The sequence below is a fragment of the Diadema antillarum genome, unplaced genomic scaffold (assembly GCF_040938485.1).
Source record: "Diadema antillarum isolate AM-2024a unplaced genomic scaffold, OU_Dant_1.0 scf00000201, whole genome shotgun sequence".
NCBI classification, from domain to species: domain Eukaryota; kingdom Metazoa; phylum Echinodermata; class Echinoidea; order Diadematoida; family Diadematidae; genus Diadema; species Diadema antillarum.
Window position 1 is genome coordinate 1675387 of NW_027271090.1, and position 23953 is coordinate 1699339.

General features: G+C 37.0%; 1 protein-coding gene across 1 annotated transcript; it reads right to left on the reverse strand.

Moving 5' to 3' along the window:
• Window positions 1–4178: 4178 nt before the first annotated feature.
• On the reverse strand, window positions 4179–13017 carry LOC139723814 (beta-1,4-galactosyltransferase 6-like). Its single transcript, XM_071635021.1, has 7 exons — window positions 12942–13017; window positions 12015–12065; window positions 11179–11444; window positions 8624–8740; window positions 7699–7886; window positions 5415–5639; window positions 4179–4375 (listed from the first exon to the last, which is right to left on the reverse strand). Exons 1-7 carry the CDS (start codon window positions 13015–13017, stop codon window positions 4189–4191), a joined length of 1110 nt encoding a protein of 369 aa, XP_071491122.1. The 3' UTR covers window positions 4179–4188.
• Between the last annotated feature and the right edge of the window lie 10936 nt (window positions 13018–23953).

Sequence of the window (23953 nt, forward strand, 5' to 3'; positions counted from 1 at the left end):
AATGTATCTTTGGGAAGGGTCCTAAACCCAATAAATAGAGAAAGTTTTCCTCTCCTGACTTCATATTGGAATCTTTGACAACGGGAAAGCATCGAGACATATTGTGAGCAGAATTCGTGAGAGTCAGCTATCTTCGTCTCAGGCAGGGGGCTTGTTATGAGCAGAACCTGCGAATAAAAACGAACACCAGTAACCAACATAGCGAGTCCCGGCTCCATCATTGTTGTCGTTACATATATATATATATATATATATATATATATGTGTGTGTGTGTGTGTATAAATATATATTGTTTTTGCAAATTAATTCATATTTTCAAGGGGTGGGTGCGTTTATATTTCTGGCTCCACTTTCGGGATTAATCAGCAAACAAGCAAAAAAAAAAAAAGAAAAGAAAGGAGGGGGGCCTTTAGGCAACTTGGTAACACCATTTCCTGGTGTCTTCATTATTTATTTATTTTTTTTTGGGGGGGATGGGACATAAACTGTGCGTACATACTTGATTTAACTTTTTTTTTGGGGGGGGGGGGGGGAGGGAGCGTTCATTCATGTGAAAACTTCCCTTTGTATTCATCTACCTATCATTTCTAAAGTTGTAGCAGCCATCTTTACATTATGTATTTTCTTGATCACAGGTATGTGCTAGAATAGGACGCAGCGTAGTCAACCCATGGAAGAAAACAAATCATCCCAATGGAGTACGTAATTTGATTGTTGTTAGTCTATAATTTAATGATGTTTTATCAGAATAATAGGCATTAAAGAATAAGACTAAACATACCTTCACGTTCACAGTAGGAAGAACGATAGACAGCATTAGGTAGCAAACAGATATGTTCATGCCAAACTGAGACCATGAATCGCTGAATGTAGTAGGAATGAAATGCCCGGCTGATATCTGTTTACTGGTCACACCTCGCCTCGGTGATTGGTGTATCTATGAAATAAATTTCCGATAGCTGAAAATTGGAAACCTTATTGGAAACCTATATCAAGGTATCTGCACACTATCCCTTTAAGGCAATGTAAGTACCCCTGCTTTCTGAGAGGAAAGTAATGGGCTCTTTTATATTGGTAGAGAAGTTAAAAATTCAATTGTTAATACTGAAATAGTCCTATCGGCACATTGGTAAATACACTGTCCGGAGGTTTGTATTAATTCTTTCGGTTTTTATAATTGATGCCGGTGCTTAAAATATGGAGCAATTTACGCACACCAAAATAATATCCTAACGATGACGTGAACAGAATCGAAACGAGTGACGAGATGATCAACATCCTGGCGATTAGATGAATGGAATCCTAACGTTGTGATGAACGATATCCTTCAGATGGGATGACGGCATCCTGACGATGAGATGAACGACATCTTAGCGACGAGATCAATAACATCCTAACAATGAGATGAATGACATCCCAAGGATGAGCTTAACAGAATCCTAACAATGAGATGAACGACCGAGATGAACGTCCTAACAATGAGATGAACATCATCCCTTGATAACAAAGAGACGACATGCATGACATGATAACAAAGAGACGTAATCCCAACAGTGAGATGAAGGACATCCTAGCAACGGGATGAACGACATCGTAACGATGGGATGAACGACATCCTTACGATGACATGCGTGGCATTCTAATGATGAGATTAAGGGCATCCCAACTATAACAATGAGGTGTACGACATCCTAACAATGAGATGAATGACATCCTAATGATGACAGTTATGCTGGACACAATAACAATGCGGTGTACAACATCCTATCAAGGAGATGAACGACATCCTAACGATGGAATGCACGACACAATAAAAATGAAGTTCAGATGAAAGACATCCTAGTAATTTGACGGACAACATCATTTTAGCAATGAATTGAACAACATCCCAACAATGCGAATGACCTACAAGATTAAAAATCACCATCATTCCAATTCAGCAAGCAAGCAAAGAAACAATTGCTTGATTGAAGCAAAATTACTTTTTCAGTAATGATACCTTTCTTAGTATCCTTATTAATTCACCGTAATTAGGGCCTACATTGTGAGACATGAGACGCATGTATTTGCAACAACGCTCGGAATCACCGAATAGCTCTTGAAGCTCCGTGCAAGTGCATACTCACTCACACCCGCGCACACACTGACACATAATTATTGGGCTTGCTTCCACTTGTGTCATATTTAAAGTGGAAGATAATTACACCCCTGGTAAGACAATAGGTCTTCACAACAATACCATTTGACAACTCTTACTATTTCAGAGCGTATGGCTTCTTCTTCGCTTTCTTCTTTATAAGTCCAACCAGAAACTCAAAGCTCGTTATAGATACATCGTTTTTCTTCCGGTGATATTTACCGACCAGGACTGTTTTTTAATGAATATTTTTCATACAACAAGAACATTCATTATCAGTCAATCAGTATACATACAGTAACACTCCTCCAAATAACCCGACCGACTCCGGACCCGATAGCTGACAAATCTTTAAGACATCATGGATCCGGTGTATGGAATGCTCTGCGTAATTGTCTGAAGCAATTCGCATCTTTTTAAAAACTTTTAAAAGACTTTTACCGCTAAAGATGATAGATATATATTGTTCTTGAAAAAAGAGAGAGGAATAAACCACTATAAGAAAACATATAGTATAAGTATAGTGTAGGAAATTGTTATACTTATATTAACCTATGGTTCCTTTAATCATGTCAAGAAAGGACTGTCATCGCGTCAAACATCATTATGTTTATTGCCAAAAGTTGTAAAGAGTGATTGTACAGCGTGTATTGTAAAAGTGAAAATACAACAATTAACTGAATTTTATATAAAAATTGAATTTGTTTGAACACTTGACTTTACAAGTTATTTTACGAAAATGACAATGTTTTATTTTCAGTCTTTTATGGCGTTTTTTTTTTTGGGGGGGGGGGGGGGGGTTGCAGAAATTACTTGAATTGAATTCTATTCTCCACACTGCTCGACAAACTCTTCATGTACAATTTAGGGGACTACATTTCATTTGCATGATGAACCTTTGTGAAAGGGACAATAACAATATTTGCAGTCATCTGGTCATGCAGCATGATAAGATCACGTGATGGCGAGACTCACGGGATCACTCTATTGGGCTCACACCTGTAAATAAAATGGAATGTCCCAGACCCCTTCACAAATTCGTACCAAAGATATCAAAATGAATGAAGAAAAAATTAATTAAAAATCATTAACGCAGTTTGGCATAAAACTGAGTAGCTGCAGATATTGAGTATGAATTCCTCTACAAACTGCATTTTGGTTTGAAGATGAAAGCTTTTCTCATGGAATTTGAAGGGACTATATTTCATTGGGTGCGTGTACAGAAAATAGGTGATTCTTTGAGTGAAAAGAACTCGTAGTATGGCTTTGCGGACCCTTGGACAGAGTTTGAGCCGAGGAACCTGCCTTGGAAATTTGATGGATGACAGGGTATAGCTCACTTATCCAGGTTAGTGAAGATGAAACACCTCATTTCTCCAAACTATTTTACAGAATTTTTTGAATTTTGAATTTTAACACACGTCTCTATGGGGAATTATTAAATCACCCGTGTGAGCCCTATGGAGAATGCACGCAATGGGAAGAATTCATCCCATACGAGCTCTGCTGGTTTATGTTGATCTATTCTGTCAAATCCCTCCATCCCCCCTCTACCCCCCCAAACTCTGCTTAACTGCAACCATTTTTCTTTTTCATTGGCAATAAACCTACATTGAATTAAATTGAATTTGTTCTCTTATTATGTTCTTGTAGTACTAGATCTTGGTAGAAACTAGTCATCAGTATCACACAACTTTGAATGATTGTGTCATTTTAATGTATTTCTTTGTTTGGGCTACCACTGAAACAGCTCAAAATACATCAAGTTAATCTGTTTGATAAATCAAAGTGTTTTACAGTGCTTTGTAGGCAATAAGGTGATGATGACACCCCCTTAATCAAGGATAAATACCTGCATCTATGTATTCATCTTATGAAAAACTAATCAAAACTGCAAGATTTATTTTTGAAAAAAAAATCCAAAGGGCATCATTTTCAAAAGTGCCTTTTTGAGAAGCTTTATTTGCAATTTCCCATATGATGTAGGGGCAAAAATACATTATATATATATCTTTTTCATTCATTTATGCCACTGTGAAATCGCGTTTTGTCATCTCCTGTCAGTCGATTTCTTTTGCTTCTGACACGGGGCGTAGCCGCTGTTCCAGGACTCCTTCCGTATATCTACAGCCACGTGTGTGTAAAGGAGAGACAAGTCCAGTCGTTCCTTGGAGTAAGTGATGTTGTTGATGCCGTCCCACAGCATGCGGTCGTTAGATTTGCCCAAGAGACAATATCTGTAATGGGGAGGATATAGTGATAGCACAGTGCATTTAAAACAAGATTTGTGATTGGTGCAACTGACCTCCCACTTGACAAACTGCTTGACATTCTTTCCTTCCGTTTTTTAGCAAAGTCGTCTGCAACTACACTATAAATTCTTGAATTCTTGCACATGGATGCACCTATGACATATAGATTACGTTCCTTCGCAGCAATGTTTTTAATAAGTGTCTTAGCCTGGCTTCACTGCTGTGGCATGCAAAGGGTTTAAGAGGAATGAAACTAAAATCGAATGATTTATGCATGCAAACGTGGACAAAGTGAATGCTGCAATCTCGTATTTAGTCAAACTCATCAGTAAAAGTTTGAGAAACATAAGGCCATACTTTGAAAGTTTATGAATATTTAGATTTTCTCTGCAGCCATCACTTACTGGAGGAGAAGACTACAACATTTTGTGACCTTATGTAAAAAATAAAAATACAGATCATCCCGCAAAATTGTGTATTTCCTGTAAAGTACTCATTCCCTCGGCTCGTATATCGACATTATTATTTTAAGGGTAATAACATTTCCCCTGCTTTCCGAAAGAAGTTAAGTGATATTTCATTATCCTAGAAAAGCGGGAATATATTATGCTGAATTTCCTTAAAACACTCTATATTCTGTTTTCCATAAGTGACGTCACAAAATATATATTTCTGCACTGAAAATCTAAAAAAAAAAATGCATAATTTTTCTGCAGATTGTTAGATGTTCCTCAAATCCGGGCAATTACCCCCAGAGGGCAATTACTCCCGGCTAAATACTGGTTAGTGGTAAGGTTAGAGAAAAGATTGGGGTATGGGTAAGGTTTAGGGTTAGGAGTTCGGGTTTCGGTTAGGATTAGGTTCAGGATTAGGATTAGGATTAGGCCCAGGGGAAGGGTCCGGGGTAATTGCCCAGGGGTTAATTGCCCTAGACCCCCCTCAAACATGTATTCTTTTTCTATCGCTGCATTCACTCAATCCATACTTATTCCTTGGTTTCATTCACAGTTGATTGTTTACTCACACTTCTTCGCAAAGTTCCTTCTCGGTCTTCTTGGTGTGATTTAGGGTTCTGTAGTATCCTTGTCTGAGGTCACGTGTCGGCTGGTACCCACGGGCATGCAGACGTTTTAATAGGTCATCGTCCTCACCACCCCACCCCCAGTAGAAGTTCGAGTACCCATTGGATCCTTTCATTTGGCGCGCAGTCACTCCTACCACGCCGCCGAACAACAGCTGGTAGGCGGGTCTACAAAAACAAGAATGCTCTGGTAATCATGAGGGGAAAATGCAATCTGTTACTTCTACTGTTTAATTCGAAATTTCATAATTACGCAAAACATCACACAAGATAGTTAAAAAAGATATATTTTGTCTTTGAAATTCGATTCATCTCCGGAGGTCATACAATGTATGAACGACGAAAACGCAAAAATTGGTTGAATGGAATAAAAAATGAATTACACCCCTTTCAAACGAAGAGACTGTTTTGCTTTCGCGATGCCTTTGCTTTCACATCGAGAGTTGGTTTGACCTTTTAATCAGAGTACAAGAAGAAGAAATCCCTTTCTTTGCTATCAAAACCGTGGACATATATTTTTGTTTGCATTACATTCTTATCTTGTTGTTGTTGTTGCTTTATCATATGTGCATAATGCTTACTTCATTTTTTTCGGATTAATGCGTTTAGAAACATCGATATTGAGCGCTTTATAAGTGTTATTCATTATTATAATCATTGTCATGATCTAATCTATCAAATCTAAGCATGACTAATGTTAGATGCATCGAATCAGTAGGGATGTAAGCTGTGTTGTAAAATTACTAACAGGAGATTTTCTATGTTTCATTTCTTTCATTTCATTCTTTAAGTTTCGACACAAATTACACAGTGTTACTTTCGTAACAACCATCCCACAGATATCAAAGAAAGTAACATATATTTTGTAAATTTAATACACAAAGACTATAATAAAACAGCGCTTACAAATTTGTGATTACTTCAACAGTCTAGTCATGATGGCAGTTATAAGTATGGATTCAGCCGGTGAAACTTGCAGAAAACTTGGTTACTGAACGATTCGGATTGGTAGCGTTTAATTTTCGAAATTAAAAACGATGTTGTGGTAATAAAATAAACGAACTTTTTAAAATAATTTGCATAATTTCTCATTAACATTGATTAAGATTCAGTGAATGAAGTGAATAGAATGAAATTGAATACTTCCTGCTTCCTGGTTGGTGAGGCAAGGTACACGTCACGAGTTTGACACCCACGAATCCAACAACCCAGGAGTCATACAGCCCACGAGTAATATAATTCATAAGTTCGACTTTTAGCAAACACGGCAGACAAGACCTATCCATTAAGTCCCACGAGACCCATACATTAAATTGTAATGTCAAACAGGTGGGTTGTTTTTACCAATAGTGTCGAATTCGTGGGCCCTATTTGCCTAGCGTCAAACTCGTAGGCTGTATGACTCGTAGTTGTCGGTCTCATGAGATGACCCCCGGTAGATGCTCTCTACGCTTTCGGCCAGCTTTGTATTTTCATACCAAAGTAAAGCGTATAAAAACCCAAATCTTGTTGTAAATAGCGTCTCCAAAGGTATGATAAATCAATAACCCTAAATGGACTCATTTTGGTTCACACTCTCGATGAAGGGTGTGTCCATGAAATGGTTAATCGTCTTGATATTACCATGTGCATGGTCTGTCTTTCTTTCCAACTGTGCGATTTTTACGAGAGAATATATGTGACAGTTAAATGTCTTATACTTCGCTACTTTTTAAAATCAACTTTCATCAATTTTCACAAGTTCATACGTTTGTTTGATTCATTGTTCAATGCAACTGAAGAATGGTTTGGGTTTTCTTTGCATTCCCTCTTTTGATTCCTCGTGTTTATATATATATATATATATATATATATATATATATATATATATATGTATATCTATATAACGAAGAATAAACCGGTAATGCAATATTTCGCCAATATATGGAGTTTATTGAGCAGCTCAAATTTTCGGTGGCTTCCACCCACCTTCTTCAGGAGTCTCGACGCGGAAAGACTCCTGAAGAGGGTGGATGGAAGCCACCGAAAATTTGAGTTGCTCAATAAACTCTATATTGGCGAAATATTGCATTACCGGTTTATTCTTCGTTACATTGGAGCCAATACGTAAATTCGCAATATATATATATATATATATATATATATATATATATATATATATATATATAATTCCTTCTTATCTCTTCAAGAGTCAATTTTCTCTCTCTCCCTTTCTTTCGAGCCTTACTTGTATGCCATCTCCTCGGGCCTTGCACAAAGGTGTCTCGGCATCCCATCGCAGCCGTAATAATTGGCGCCCCTCATCGGGATCTGGTCGATGTCGTGGAAGATCACGCAGTCCCACCAGCCGAACTTGGTGGCCTCCAGAAACCCGATGTTCTTCATCAAGCCTCGGTTGAAAATGACGTCGTTGTCCTGTCGAGTTCGAGACCGGGCATGGTAAAAGGATGAAAAGAGATCCTATTTTACTCTAAGATGCCTATTTTTGACACTTGAATTATTGCAATTGCCATGGAAGCAACCTACAGGGACCTATGAATCCATAAAAGCTGACCGTTTTTGTTTCCGACAGCTCGCCATAGTAACTTCTTGCAAGTATATTACAACAATAATTGCGAACGCCTCGAAAAGGGGCCGAACGAAATGCGTGTGGTGGTGTCGTCCTTCTACCATTTTACTCTGCCATTCCATGGCTATTCTGCAAATTGCATTCGATAGCTCACAGTGGCTGAAAATGAAGTTGCCTATAATGATACATGAGTATTCTCGTTATTTTCCTAAAGGAAATCTATCAAGGCAATGTTTTGGGGACAAACAAGCAATCAAACAAATCTTTCCTGTCTCGTACAGGACTATGTGATCCATCAATATGGATTTAATATACCGAGAATCAATGTGTTTATGAATTATAATACATATATTTTTTCCACGTTTGCTCGACACAGTTCATCAAGAAGATAGATGAAAGGACATCTGAATACATGACTAATACCCCTTTCATATTGGCTCTCTCGGATGTCACGCCAGACTCGAGTCTGGAAGGAACACGGCGCGACTGGCCTCCCAAATCCTTATGTAAACACGAGGTACAACCCGTACGCTTCTGGTTTCTGGGCCAGGGGTGGGAATCTGAGGCGGAGCAAGTTGCTTACCTGCTCGCTTACGAAAATTCTAAATTCTAGTTTCTGCAGCTTGAGAAGGGGTATGAGGTTACGTAACAGCACCGAGAGATGGGCGTGGCGCCTCCTGAATGGAATGACGATGGCTACCTGCATTGGAAAGGACGAGAAATTTCACTGTGTATGATTATGATTGTGATACATTCAAAATCACACACACACGCACACACACACACACACACACACACATACACACACACACACACACACACACACACACACACGCACATAGGGCCTATATATGTGACCGGGCATCACAAAACGAACAATAAGTCGCACCCCTTAATTTTACGTGACGACTGAAAAAAGGTGAAATAGTTCAACCAAGTCAATATTGAGTTTTTTATATTTTCTGAAAGAGCTACCCTTCTTCGACATTATTCTGAAGTTTGGGATCATAAAATGAATGGGAAAGTGCATTATCAGCAGTTTTTCTACAACTCTTTTTTCTAGAGTAGTGAGATCAGGTATGTCTTAGAGGCCCCTTTTCATTTCTTGGTAACACTTTGTACACTCTTCACTTTTAAGTCTTAACAACTTTTGAAGGGATAAGGCTACTGCTTTGAAAGTTGGCAATAATCATGGTCAGAATGTGTTCATAGAGCATGCTTAATTTCAACTTAATCTGATAATCGCTTCATTGTTGTTGCCCCAGTGGTTTACAACCTATTTTTTTTTTGTGTCTCGTTCATCGCACAGCTAGCACGGTTTAGTAAAGATTAAGCGCTTGAATAGACAGATAGACCCTATGCTTCAGAGCCTCTTTTCTCGGTTCACACTTTTCGAGTGTGCGTGCTTTCTTTCCAATATTTAGATAGGTGAGGAGAGTCCATTTCCATTGAGTTATACATCATTTTAAAGCTTAAGAGTCTGCTGTTTCAGAATCTGCCCTTAACTAAAAATCCATGTCTGGCGACTTTTTGTTTGTTTTGTGATGCAGGGTCACATATAGAAGTATCAACAATAAACCAGTTCACAGTTGTAATCTTAGCATGTGCAGACATAGCTCCTAGGTCAATGCGCACTTTCTCTTGAAATTGGCTTGTAACTAAATTTTTTGAAAAACTGGATAAATCTCCATGAAAACTATATTCATGTATGAACCCCGTGCATATTGGAATGTACAGGTAAATGTGTATTCTTTCAAACAAAGCAACGACAGATATTCATGCAGCGCTTACACATACAATCACATACATTACCACTTTCTGCTTAAAGCAAACGAAACAAAGGAAATACCTCGGTACAATCACTTAATAACCTTTGTGAAGCACGTACACAAGAAGTGCAGATAATCAACAACAGGAAGCTATGGTCTGTGAAATGAATCGAATGTGTGTTTTAAATTCAAGGCAATCCGTACTCAAGTTGAGACAATTGATTAAATAGATATAGATGAAATGAAAAAAAAAACCCCAGAGGTTTCATGAAGAAAAATCGATGTTAAGCGACAAATGAATGAAATCTGAAGTTTTGCAAGATGTCGTCCCACAACATGGACAACTGTACCAGGAGCACAAAAAGGCAATGATTTCACCACCTTCACATGTCTTGTTAAAGAAAACACCTAAAAATTACGGTTTTTGCCCCATTCTTAAAGATTTACAATAAACCCTTTCCTTCTAAAAGTCATAAAAGTATAAACCATTACGATGTTTGAACGCAAGATCGTCTTATGATTTCATTTAAACAGCACAACAATTAGTGTACATTTGTGCGCAGGTTGAGGTGGACCAGAGTACCATAATCGATGACATCATCACCTTATCTAGTTTGTAGGCATAGTCATAGGATTTAGAACTTGATGTATGTTAGGTTAGATTCGTAAGGCTGTACCTGAAGATGCCCACAGTTCATTAGATCTTGTAATGATATGCTAATTAATATGTCTCGGCTAAAAAACGACATCAAAATGATGTTCTATTTCTCTGATTATTTTCGTCAAAAAGACTCTTTAAGACGTCTTTTCTCTGTATCAATTAAAACGCCTTTCTAACGTCTAAAATGACGTCTTTTTACGTCTTCCATTTGAGCAAAAATACGTCTTATTGGCGACAGTTTCTGACGACAGCGCTGACGTGAAATTGACGTCATTCTGAGGTATCTCTGCTATCAGGGTAATCCAAATATCAAACAACTGTTAAAGACACACTGACCCTGGATTCAAAAGAGCGGTGTCAGTCTCGGGTCCAGTCATTGCAATGTTCGAATAATGATTCATGAACATTACAATTGGTTTGATTAAAAGTCCACGAGAAGGTCCATATTACTGCAGCCAATGTGTTTTTCTCTACTTCGAAATTCCCCTTTTAATCGATACCGACATAATATAACTTAATTCAATTAATTTAATTTATTGGAAGTTGATCTTTTAAATCTCCTGCTTAGAAATGTTGTTTATAACATCTCTTCTCTAGAAAAAGGAGAGGAAATAAAACAACAATAACAACAACCATAAAACAGTAAAAAATCACTCGAATTTCTCTGTGAAAGTCATGTGTGTACGATATCAACGGAGGAGTTCTAACCTTCCATCTTGGCTCGCAGTTTATTGGTTTCCAGTGGCCACCTGCCCGGTACACGTAATCCCCTATGACCAAGCCCTTCTCATTTTCTGCCCTGTAAGCCGCATTATTGAGATAGCGCCCGGAGGGAAGACTACGGATCGTGGAGAGGATGGCGCGCATTCTGGCGACATAGAGCACGACATCGGATCGTGATTTTGCGAAGACCTCGTCCTCGACTCTGCGGAGATCGACGTCAGCAACCGTAACCTTGAATGCTGCATTCATTTCTGGGGATTATTGGAATGTTCTAACGATGAAAAACACAAATTGGCAGTTTCTACTTGGTTTTCTTTGCCTTCTTTGTCAAAGATTTGCGAATACAACGGCTTAAAGCTGTTTTTGGAAATTCTGGCATTTATCGAGTTCAGCTGCCGTGGGATTTTGGATGATCATTGGCTCACGATCAAAGCAGTTATAGTTGTCATTCATTACCATTACGGTCTCATTTCGGCATAACATCGATGACAACTATAGCAAACCTTTTATTATTGCTCTGATTGAATACATCGTTGATAGCATATCTGTTTTTGTATCATCACATAAACTACTTCTACTACTGCTGCTGCCACCTATGCTGCACTGCAAATATTTCTACTAATGCTTGTATCATCATCACCACATCAATTAAATTGATAAAGTAAAGTAAAAAATAATGAACCATTAAAAACTCACTATTAACTAATACTATTGCAGCTGCTATACCACTGAACTCTATACTCCGTACTATGATTTATACGAGTACAATTGCAGTCATTCACATTGTTACAGTGTCGGAAAAGTTTTAAATCGCTTGTCACCTTGTTTTGACCCAAGTCTGCATACGTCGTTTTCCAACACCTCGACATCCCCTGTGTACATAGGAAACAGACGAAGAAAAGAAAAAAAAAGAGCGCAAGAGATAAGCATATTCTTTTAGTCTATTCCCTCATTCTTGTAGTTACCCGGATGTGAAAATGCATGTAATACGTCCGTTTGAAAACTGAATGTAACTGGTGGTTAGATACCCTCGTGTGTGACACGTAGTGATACCCTGCCTGAGGGAAGCGGAGTGAATACAGTAGTATGATTTAAGCGTGGGTTTGATCCCATAGTGACCGTAGTAATACTCATTTCTACCGGCTATGTTCACTGCTGCTGTCACCAATGTTAAAATTTGTACGAATAGTAACTACTGTTATAATAGATTGATATCGCAATTGCTTGTTATAATCATGAACGTCATTTTATTTGAAATTTTATGGTTTTCTGCTTTCACAAGAGGACGACAATATGATGCACACAACTCCACTCTGAAATAACTTAATGATTAGGATATAAAGGAGTAGTTTTGTTCTGGTCAGGAGAGCTCTTCAGATTTGTTTTTTCTTGTGTGACGTAACACAAGATATACAATTTAAGAAAAAAAAAAGAACTCATGATATAAGAGGTAAAAAAGAATATTATTTGTTGCCTTTTGATTTTGAAATGACAGATGGGAAGAAAAAAAGAAAAAAAAAGGAGAGAAAAAAGAGAGATTATATGTATAAGATAGTTGTGCAATCCTAGTTGCAGATGTTTTCCAAGAGCAAAGATAGCATTCTCAACAATATTCGTTTAATAGCACATATCTGTAATCTCTGTAATGCTACAAAAAATATGTTCGCTTTTTTGTTTTTATAAATGATATTCTTCACGTATCTTTTCAAATAAAAAAGAAATCAGTTGTATTTATAGCCATGACTTGCCATCGTCAACGGAACCACTATCGTAGGAGTCGTAAGACTTGGTATGAGTGAATTCTTCGTTCGTTCCACCCTCCATACCAGCTATGCCATGAGAGGAAACCGTCGCAGGCCCACTACCATTTTGAAGGTGCAGGGATGTAAACTTTCTCTCCGGACCCTTAATCAAAATCCAATCTGTAAGGGAATACATTTTTTTAAAATTCACTTATGAAGTTTGAAGTTTATCAAAACAATAACATATAAATGAGTAAATGAGTACATGAATACATAAATACAAGAATACATGAATGAATACAAAAGTTCAAAATACACTTGCACGTAAGTCAAGCTAGACAAACACATATGCGTAAACAAAAAAAAAAGTAAACTGATTTTCATTGGCAAGAACATATTACATGTATAGAACAAATATAGACTAAGGAAAACATAAGAAAAAGAAGAGAAAGGAAAAAGAGAGAAAGAGAAGAAAATAAGAAAAGTGCAATACACATTACAAGATGTAGTTCTCAAAAAGGATCAAAGATAGCACAAGTGCTAACTAGGATTGATCACTTGAACTCATAGCATAATAATGATAATGATGATAATGATGGTGATTATTCTATATATATATATATATATATATATATATGTGTGTATGTATATATCTATCTATATATGTATGTATGCATACATCTATATATATATGTATGTACGTATATATCTATATAATATATATGATATTATATATATTATATAATATTAAAGATATATATTTTTTCAAGAAATGTACTGGGCAAAGTGGGGGAAATGAGATTATTCTATAAAAAGTTTTCAAAAAGAATACTTATGCTTGTGAGACTGATATGGATAAAAGGAGGACAAAACAATTCATGAAATTTTGTGTTTTCAGTCAAAAACATATTCTGTAAATTAAATATCTGATCATTCACAATTAGCGAGATATGTGAAATAGATTGTAACAGTTGTAAGTTTACTTGCCAATATCTACGAAAGTATTCAAATAAAGACAGAATAAACTGACCAGAAAGAATATTAATTATTAGTGGAAAAGTGAGCAAAGAAAATGGGATTCCATCGGGATTCGAACCCGAGACCTCCGGATTGCTAGACCGGTGCTCTACCGACTGAGCTATAGAAAGCCCTAGTGCAGTGTTCGTCCCAGAAACCCTTAATTCTCAATGCTCGGGTGGTCAGAAGCTATAGCAGTGTGTTTGTGTGTGACACACACGCACAACACTTGAACCTGGCATAAACCCGAAGGATAATTCAACTTGGGGATAAATGCGAGGGATCACCGAAGTGATGCAGCTTTTTGAGTTTGTAACAAATAAAGACAGGATAAACTGACCAGAAAGAATATAAATTATTAGTGGAAAAGTGAGCAAAGAAAATGGGATTCCATCGGGATTCGAACCCGAGACCTCCGGATTGCTAGACCGGTGCTCTACCGACTGAGCTATAGAAAGCCCTAGTCCAGTGTTCGTCCCAGAAACCCTTAATTCTCAATGCTCGGGTGGTCAGAAGCTATAGCAGTGTGTTTGTGTGTGACACACACGCACAACACTTGAACCTGGCATAAACCCGAAGGATAATTCAACTTGGGGATAAATGCGAGGGATCACCGAAGTATTCAGTATCTATATGTGACCTTGCATCACAAAACCAACAAAAACTCGCACCCCTTGATTTTACGTGAGGACTTAAAAAGAGTGAAACGGGTCAACCAAGTCAATCTCAAGTTTTTCATATTTTCTGAAAGACATATCTTTCTTCTACATTATTCTTCTTCTACATAATGCTTACGTTTGGGATCACAAAATGAAAGGAAAAGTGTGTTTCAAGCAGTTTTTCTACAGCCCTTTCTTTGTAGAGTGGTGCAACCAGGTATGTTTTAAGGGGGCCCCCTTTTCATTTCCGGAAAATCCTTTGCACACTCTTCACTTTCAACCTCGATAACTTTTGAAAAGATAATGCTTCTGCTTTGAAAGTTGGAACTAATCATAGAGAGAATGTTTTGATAGAGCATGCTGAATTCCTTTATTGTTGCTGCGACCATGGTTTATATCCTGGTTTATCGCACAGCTTGCACGTCTCGGTAAAGATAAAGCGTTTGAATAGGCTATTATTTTAGAGCCTCTTTTCTTAGGTTCACACTTTTCCAGAGTGGGTGCTTTCTTTCCAGTATTTAGATAAGTTAGGAAAGTTAATTTGAATTGAGTTATGCATCATTTTAAAGCTTAGAGTCTGTTCTTTCTGAATCTGCCCTTAATAAAAAAGCCATGTCTGTTGACGTTTTGTTGGTTTTGTGATGCAGGGTCACATACTGTATTTTCATCTCCACATAGTTCCAATTTCAACAGCTATTCTGACACTAATGGTGACAGAGCGTTTGCATGAACACATACAAAACACACACACACACACACACTCACTCCCTTTCTTCTATATTTTGTGTTATGCGGGTGTATCACATAATATACAGAAGTGTAATCATAACGATTATGATACAAAGGTGTGTAGGTAAAGCAATAATAGTGCGTCATATCAAACACCTTGACTTCTTCGTGTATTTTCAAAGTCGTTTCCATGACTACTGCTGAAAAATATAAAGAGACCAAAGCAGCAGATCGCACAAATCCAAATCGCTGGGCTTGATATGACATTCCACACTCGTCGGCGACCAAATCTGTGGTATATGAAAGTGATAAGAGAAAGTATTTCGTTGTTATATTTCTCGGAAAGACAACAATGAACAATATGTCAAAACGGGAGCGTGTCACTCTCGTCTCTGATAGTCGCCGTTATCAAAATCACTTTAGCTCTAGAGGGCATAATCTATGTTCTGAACCGAGAGTATAAAACTATACAGTTATTATGATATTCGTCTATGTTCTGAAATATCAAAATGCTTAAAGTTGCATTGCAAACATACTCCAATTGTGTGATAGATATTAAAATGCTATTACAGCTGTAAAATAAATTCAATAAAAAGAAAATACAAAACAGAGTTAATGAAGAAGAGAAAAAAGAAAGAACGAAAGAACGAAAGAAAAAACTTGGCGTAGCCACCCACTAAAGCATCACAGATGAACAACATTCCCATCGTCATTTTAGTTCATTTGCCATGTTTGCCTGTTGAGAATTTTGCTTTTCAAAATTTCACCAAAATTAACAAGAAAACCCTCTTATCTGGCGATTATTTCGTAGTTTGTTAAAGGGTAAAACAGATAGTGCACACATATACTGTACATACATTACATAATACACACATATAGTGTATACAAACCCTTCCAAAAAAGTTTGGAAATCTGACTTCAGTTGTAAATTTCTCCATTTTGCAAGTACGGTATACGCTTGATATCAATGGAAAGATTATTAAATTTTCTTTAAAATGGTATCTTACTCATTATGATTATGCTATCAAGTAAAGTGCTGTACTCAAAAGTGTCTGATAAGGTATGTATTGAAAAGTTGCAAAATGAACAAGAACCGTCCATATGAATGAGAACGGTCGTGAAGAGTAAATGGAGAACATGTTCTTTTGTGTTATGTCTTTTGTTCTCAACTGGTCAGCTATGAAATCAAATTTCGATAGACATCTTAACTTCACATTCAAGTTTTCAGTGGTTCCATGCCAGGCAATTTTGATGGCTCATCAATTTTTATGGTTGTACATCGTGCCACGTGTAAGCAATGTTCAAAAAGCCCAAAGGACAAATTGAAGCTGAGATGCTTCAAAAAGACGACAAGGCAAGTCCACATGATAGATCGAGACGTGTACGCAAATTTCTCGAAAGAGAGAGAGGGCATCATCAGAATGGACTGGCCCTCATGCAGCCCCGACCTTAACCCCATAGAACATCTTTGGGATCAACTTGGCCGAGCTGTGGGGAAGAGGGTCACAAATGCAACGACATTATTGAATAGAAAATATATTATTTTAAGCAATTGCAAAGATACAAGTTTGATATGAAAAATACTTGGAATACAAAGCAAGCTATGAATGTTTCGAGTAAAAAATCTGGTTTCGACAACATTAAGTTGAATGATGAAATCATCAGTGACCCTGTTCACATTGCAAATGCTTTCAATTCTTACTTTTCAAAGATGAAAAGGTGAAAATTACGCCCAAAATATTCCTCCGTCAGAGCATCATTTTACTGAATACTTAGGCCAGCGCAATTCCAATTCTGTTTATTTTACTTATGTTATATTCTTCATTGATATTGCCTTATCTTCAATCATGGTGTTTTAGTATGGGGTAACACTCATCAGAATCTACTGGATAGAGTGTTCCTTCTACAAAAGAAAGCTCTCCGTGTCATCTGTTATCCTTCCATACCCTCCCACTCAAATTTGTTATTTTCCTCCAATAAGCTATTAAAATTAAAGATCTGTTTTTATATAATTTGGGGGCAATTTATGTACATGTACTGCAACGACTCACTCCCGTCCATTTTTGCTTCTATGTTTCAAAGAAATCAATCATTCCATGAGTATCCCACTCGACGCTCCAATGAATTTCATTTACCTCTTTTACGAACGATGTTTGCTAAGAACACACTTATTTACACTGGCCCAACTTACTGGAATTCCCTGAATAATGATATAAAAAAAAATGCCCCCTCTATATATTCATTTAAAAGAAGATTAAAGTTTTCTTTATTGCCAGTTTATGATCCCACAGAATTGAATTAGCCTGTTGGCTTATTTCAATTCCTTTTCGAAGAACTTGGCTTACAAGTGATATACTGTCACGTATTTTCTCGTCTCTCTTGTCCTGAGACACCTACAGAGTAGGTTTGATTTCATTCTATTTCTCTATACTTTTCTATATAATCGTATCCTTTTCACGCATCCCATCATTTTTTTCAATGAATTCTGTCGAGGATCACTGGATCTGTTTTGTCTTTCTGTCCGTTGTATTGTCTTCCTGTTATATTAGTCTTGTCTCGTTCTGTCTTGTCTATGAGTCCCCCTTTATTAGTTTCGTCGTCCCAGTTTCGTTTTATGTTTACTCGCCTGAGTATGTATGTCTGTTTGATACTCTATCTTCCTAGTGGGCTTCCAGACTTTTTTCTTTTTTACTTTATTCCCATTCTTTCTTCCCCTTTTTGTATCAGTTCAATTTCTGTTGGCATTCTGTACTTGAGGGGCCCACATTCTACAAGCATTGTCTTTTTAGTGGGTCCCTCCATTTTTCGATGTCTTACGTATTATATCGTCTTTATCACTTCAGCCAATTTTCATTACAACGTATTTCTTATTCCAAGGTTCCTCGATTATATTTTTCTCAATTTACTTTGTTTTGAATATGCAACCTTATTCTCTGTTACCAAAGAAAGTGAAATGTTTATGTTCTTTTCGAAAAATGAAATAAAGCATGAATTGAACTGAATTGAATTGGCAGGACGCCGTCAGATACTGGTTGACGAGTGGAACGTAATTCCTCAGCAGTGAATCACGAAGCTAATCAACAGAATGAGGACGCGATGCCAGGTGGTGGTGCAAGTATTTGCAAGCCCCGATCACGCTCATTGGCAATATAAAGACAAAGTAAACATAAAGTAAAGACAAAATAACGACAAAATGAAGATAATATAAAGATGAAATTCCAATAAAATCAAGGCAATGCCATTTCACTTCTTTATGTCTTTGTGGTAAATGTTGCGAGGTTCTGTGAGATAAATGGTATGAGTCATGATCGTTTGTGTTTATATGTGTGTGTGTGTTTGTTTATCATTTTGGTTGAACGCATACATGATTCAATCCATAAAAATGCTGATGTTACAGTAAATGAACACCAAAGAAACAATTGGGAACTCACTCGTAACGAGGAAACTCCAGTAGAGACGTCAAAAATTCGGCCATTTTGCAGCTTTTACATTCTGACTTTACCTCATATTTGTAAGCACTGCACCTCCTTGTATACGATAATCATAAAAAGTATGGTATCATTTTAAAGAGAATTAAACAATCCTTGTATGATACTAAGTACAAATAAATTATTTCTAAGGAAAAATGAGAAATGATTGATCAAACTCAGATTTCCAAACTTTTTTTGAAGGGTTTATCTAAAATATGTGTTTATTATACATATGTTTAATATACACTATGATTACAAAATGTAAATTACTCCTTTATTTCATTCCTTTTTTCCTAGCACATTATGTGCACAACCAGAGAATTTCGTGAAAGAAACAATTAAAAGATGGGTGTTGAATACAATGCCTATTACTTCCGTTTGCCAACACGATGTCTACACTCTTTTCTTATGTCCGTGAGTAAACATACATTAGTTAAATCGTTAGTTGTGTGAGGGTGCATGTGTATGTCTGTTTATGTGTGTAGTATAAAATAACACATTTTTTGAGATCAGAGAAGCCGGAAGGAAGGAGGTTGTAGCGTTTCCGGGGAAACGATTGCTATGGCTTCTACACAGCTGGGCCTTGCGATATTCACCGACACACTGATAAGTTTCGTTGACATGAGAGTCCATTGCGTGACTGCGTTTGATGGATGTATGCTCGACTTGAGTTCAAGTCTTCCGTATCCGGTCTAAAGGGATATGTGATAGATGTCTCGTGCTTTAACCATAATGGAAATTTTATTAGCTAGACAACTTTATGATAAGCAAGCACCATTTTGTGTGACCGTAAAACTCTAAAATACTTAAATGTACACTGCACAACACGGAATCTCACTGTGCATATTTTCCTAAAATTTGATCTGGCGTGAAAGAAACTCCAAATGACCTGCAACTCTGGGCTACATTGTTACACTACGATTTTCGCTTTCGTGCTAAAAGTTTGATAAGAGGACGCATATATTATTACCTAAAATAAATGAATCGGAGATATATCTGCTCCAAATCTACTACCAGAACTGCCCCTTCTACTGCTATTGCAACCACCTCTACTACCAATACTACTTCCACTTTTACCATCGTAACTTGCTCTGTCCAATACTATACTTCAACTACTTCAACTTTAATAGGTACCACATCTATATTTACATCAACTGCTGCGCTACCATCATAGCAATTTATGCCACTTTTATCTGCACTATTAAGCCCACCAGTATTATACGCTTGTTGTACTACAAACACCATCCTCTCCACCACTACTACTACTACTACTACTACTACTACTGTTGCGGCAGCTGTCACAGTCTGCACACAGTGTACTTGTATCGCTGTTAATCATCCATTGAAAGTTTTCTAATTAGATCGAATTGTGGATGTATCATGAACTTAGGAGTTATGTTTATAATAATTTAACCATGACGTTGACATTACTACCAAAAAGTATTCATTATAACAAATATAACAACCAAAGTTAGATTTTACTAAGAATTCTGAACCTTAAAAGAGAAATGCAGACATTTCTTCTTAAAGAAGTGCTATAAGCGTATAAGCCTGATCATTATTAGGATGTTATAGTATTATAGTAATGAATGAAAAATTAGCTAGATATACTTACATGCGGTACATAGTTCACCAAGTAGTCGCAGTGGGGTGACCTGATTATACCACTGAGCTATAAAGATTCGATCTCCAGACAGTCAATAACTCTTCCAAAATGGAGCTCCGAGGAGAAAATAATTGTCCGGCTCGTACAACAGTGTATATGACATTAAATGTTTCTCGCTCTGTTTGCTTGTGTGGTACAATGGGCTAAACATTTCGTTATTTTATTCGGTACTACAAATAAAAGAAAGTCACGGCCGTTGTTGTTACTTGTTTTGTTGGCCTCGCAACGTCCTGTAAGCCTCCATAGGGTAGCCTTGTTAACCTTAACCACCATCGCACACGACTGGTATAGCCTGACACCAAACGAATATAACTCCCCTCATTTACCTGAATGGTACCACACGCAGGTCATATATCATTTCCGTTGAACTTAGGATGTTCTCATTTTGAGCCTGTTGCCTTCAATATTTATAGAGGGTGTTGGAATACATTCTTAAGGTAATAGCAATTTGTATGTGTGTGTCTCAGGAATCATTGCCGCTTAGCTTTTTACCTTTTCTCGTGATTGTTAGAGTTATGAATGCCGATACGTTAGCTGTAATGAGAACTTCATCAGCTGATATCCATTGTTCCTTTGTCATGTTTGTTGCTGCAATAGTTCTTTCGATCATTCAATATAGCCGAATGTTTTTATGTCTTGGAATATTTCATTTGAAATTTATCAATTCATTCTGTTTTTTTTTTCCTTTTGAAGCAAACACTACAAGGACAAAAAATCAGTTAGTCTTCGAGGATAACATAACGTACTAATTGCATCACAGATACTTATAGAACTAATAATTTGAGATGAAGCATTCTGAAATTCCACAAATATAATCAAGGAATCGGTCATGAGGTTTGCTTTGTTTTTTTAGTTGTGGGGACTCTTGAGATTGTCGGCCTACAAGCGATACTATATTACTTGTACTACAGAGCGTATTGAAAAAGAGAGGTAGGGCCTAATCCAACTTTGGAGGGCTGCCATTTCTTAATTGTCAGGTATGAAGAGCACAATATTGGTTGTATGAAAAGAGGAACTCTTCTTTTTTTCCATTGATGCCTAATTATGTTGACAATTGACGTGCATGACTGAGCACATGGACTTTAAAGACAACAGTGACAAAATGCACTTTTTCCAAGTTTGCGCGTTATTGTGAAGGAACAATAATACAGGTCTCACTGAATGGGTGAGATCTGTCAATGAAAGTGTTCGAATCATTAGGCCAGCCTGCACGACTGCAGATTTGTTTTTCAGGGTTTCTCCTTAGGCCATGTTAAACGTTTTATGGTTCATAACCTTCAACATGGCCACGTTGTCGATAACTTGGTCCTTCCCATAAAGGCGAAACCATTATCCATTTTGCTCTCTTCATATCCAAGACATGATTTGCCACTGGGAGCAATGTGTTGAACATGAACAGAAAAAATGGATCGTGTGGGTTGGCCTCTGTGGGAGCGACCAAGTTATCGGACAAAAGACCATGTTAAATGTTATGGACCATAACATCTTAGGAGAAAACAAGTCCTAAACACGAACCTGCATACATTCGTACAGACTGGCCTATTTGGCAACTTGCATTGACCAGGGAGGTGAACTGCATTGACAGATCTCATCCATGCTGTGAGACGTGCATTGGTCCTTCACAGTAACACGCAAACTTGGCAAACTGCTTGGAAAAGTGCATTATTTGTCATTGTTGTTTTTAAAGTCCATGTGCTCCGTGATGCATTACAATTGTCAACTTAATCAGGTATCAATAGAAAAAGGAAGATGTTTCCCTTTCCTTATAGCCAACACTGTTTTCTTAATAACTGATAACTAAGAAATGGCAGCCCTCCAAATTTGATGTCGATGTCAGTTTATACGTGACCAACTAAATTTACGATTTGTACGTGCATTTCTGTTGTGAACCTTCATCGAAGAAGGATACTGAGAGTAGGCTTGCTAAGGGCGAAAGGGTGATCGCTGCATTTTATATTACAAATGTCCTATTTGGCACACATGTTCCTCTGTACAATTGGAGTTTTTTCATCTAAAGAGACAACCTGTATCTATGCAAATAAGCCTTAATTTGCATAATTCATGCAAAAATACATATAAAAATTATTTAAAAATATATGTGCATCCAGTGGAAATACCAAATTTGGTATAAATATTCTGTAGATTATGTGGAAACAATTCCTGCAAAAATTGATTTCATACCTATGTAAATTATCATAAAATTTGCATAATTATGCAAGTTATTGTGCAAAAATCTGCATTTTTCAAAGAATTTCTAAACTATTGAGCACTGGATCTTGTAGTACAAAGTCTGAACCTGGGATGGATGTTCCTTGGGTCAAGAGTAAATGATTCATCTGAAGAGACAAACTGTCTCTATGCAAATTAACTGTTATTTGCATAATATGCATGTCAATACCTACATATCTATAGATAATCAGAACAAAGAGCCTTAATGAAGCTTTAAAGAAACTCCCCTTAAATCTCATCCTAGATAGATTTGACCCGTTAGAAACACTTTATGAAACAAAATGAAAAAAGAAATTGAATTTATTAAACCATCATTACCAGCTGATTTACATAATTACTAAAGAAAGTAAAGTAAGTTTTCTTGCAGTCAAAGAACTGCATTTTATAATCGAAACTACGGAAGTAGTATGCATTTCCTTTAGTCAAAAGGAAATGGTTTGTAATATCAAAAGACTATTTGTCTATGCAAATACTACCTAATAAGCATCTTATGCATATTAATACCCGAATGTACCAGAAGTCAATGGTCAAGGTCGACTTAAGAAATTGTATCATTTTACGCGATAACTCGAGACTAGACTATGCAAATTTCACCAAACCTGGTCCAAAGATGACGTATGATGGGGCAAGTGATTAAGCAGTTTTTGAGTAAAATCAGCAAGAGGTCAAAGGTCAAAAAGTTCAAGGTCAATGCTAAAATATAATTGTTTACCCCATATCTATGCAACGTCTGAAGGTACTTTCTTCAATCTTACTAACTGCATACAATGTACTACCAAAATAAGATTCTCCAGAGAGTTTCAGGTCAAGAGGTCAAAGGTCAAATTTCATGTGAAAGTGTTTAAATTTCACTTTTTTGCTATGTATCTCGCAAATGGTTCAAGGTGTCTTCATGGAACTTGGTACTGGCAGGGATTTTCTAGGGAATTTAGGGGTCATTTGTCAAAGGTCAGGGGTCAAAGATCAAGGTCAATTGAGCCCTCAAAATTTCACTATTTCCCTCATGTTTTTGCAATGCTTGTAGGATTTCTCTTGAAACTTCATATATACATGTATTATGTAATGGATGTTCTGTGGGAAATTTCCTGCCAAAATGTCAAAGCTCTGATAAAAGTGCTATATTTCACTTTTTATTTCATATTTTGAATGTGAATCAAGGTGAGATCATGAAACTTAGTACATATTTGTGCATGTTATACCTGACAGTGATACCTTTGTTTATTATCGAAAAAAAAAACGTTAAGCCCT

Coding starts and splice junctions, on each gene's coding strand:
- LOC139723814 (XM_071635021.1), bottom strand. CDS start 13,017: ATGGAGGGTGGAACGAACGAAGAATTCACTCATACCAAGTCTTACGAC. Junction 11,445..12,014: donor CAGACTTGGGTCAAAACAAG/GTGACAAGCGAT, acceptor AATAATCCCCAG/AAATGAATGCAGCATTCAAG. Junction 7,887..8,623: donor GAATTTTCGTAAGCGAGCAG/GTAAGCAACTTG, acceptor CGAACTCGACAG/GACAACGACGTCATTTTCAA.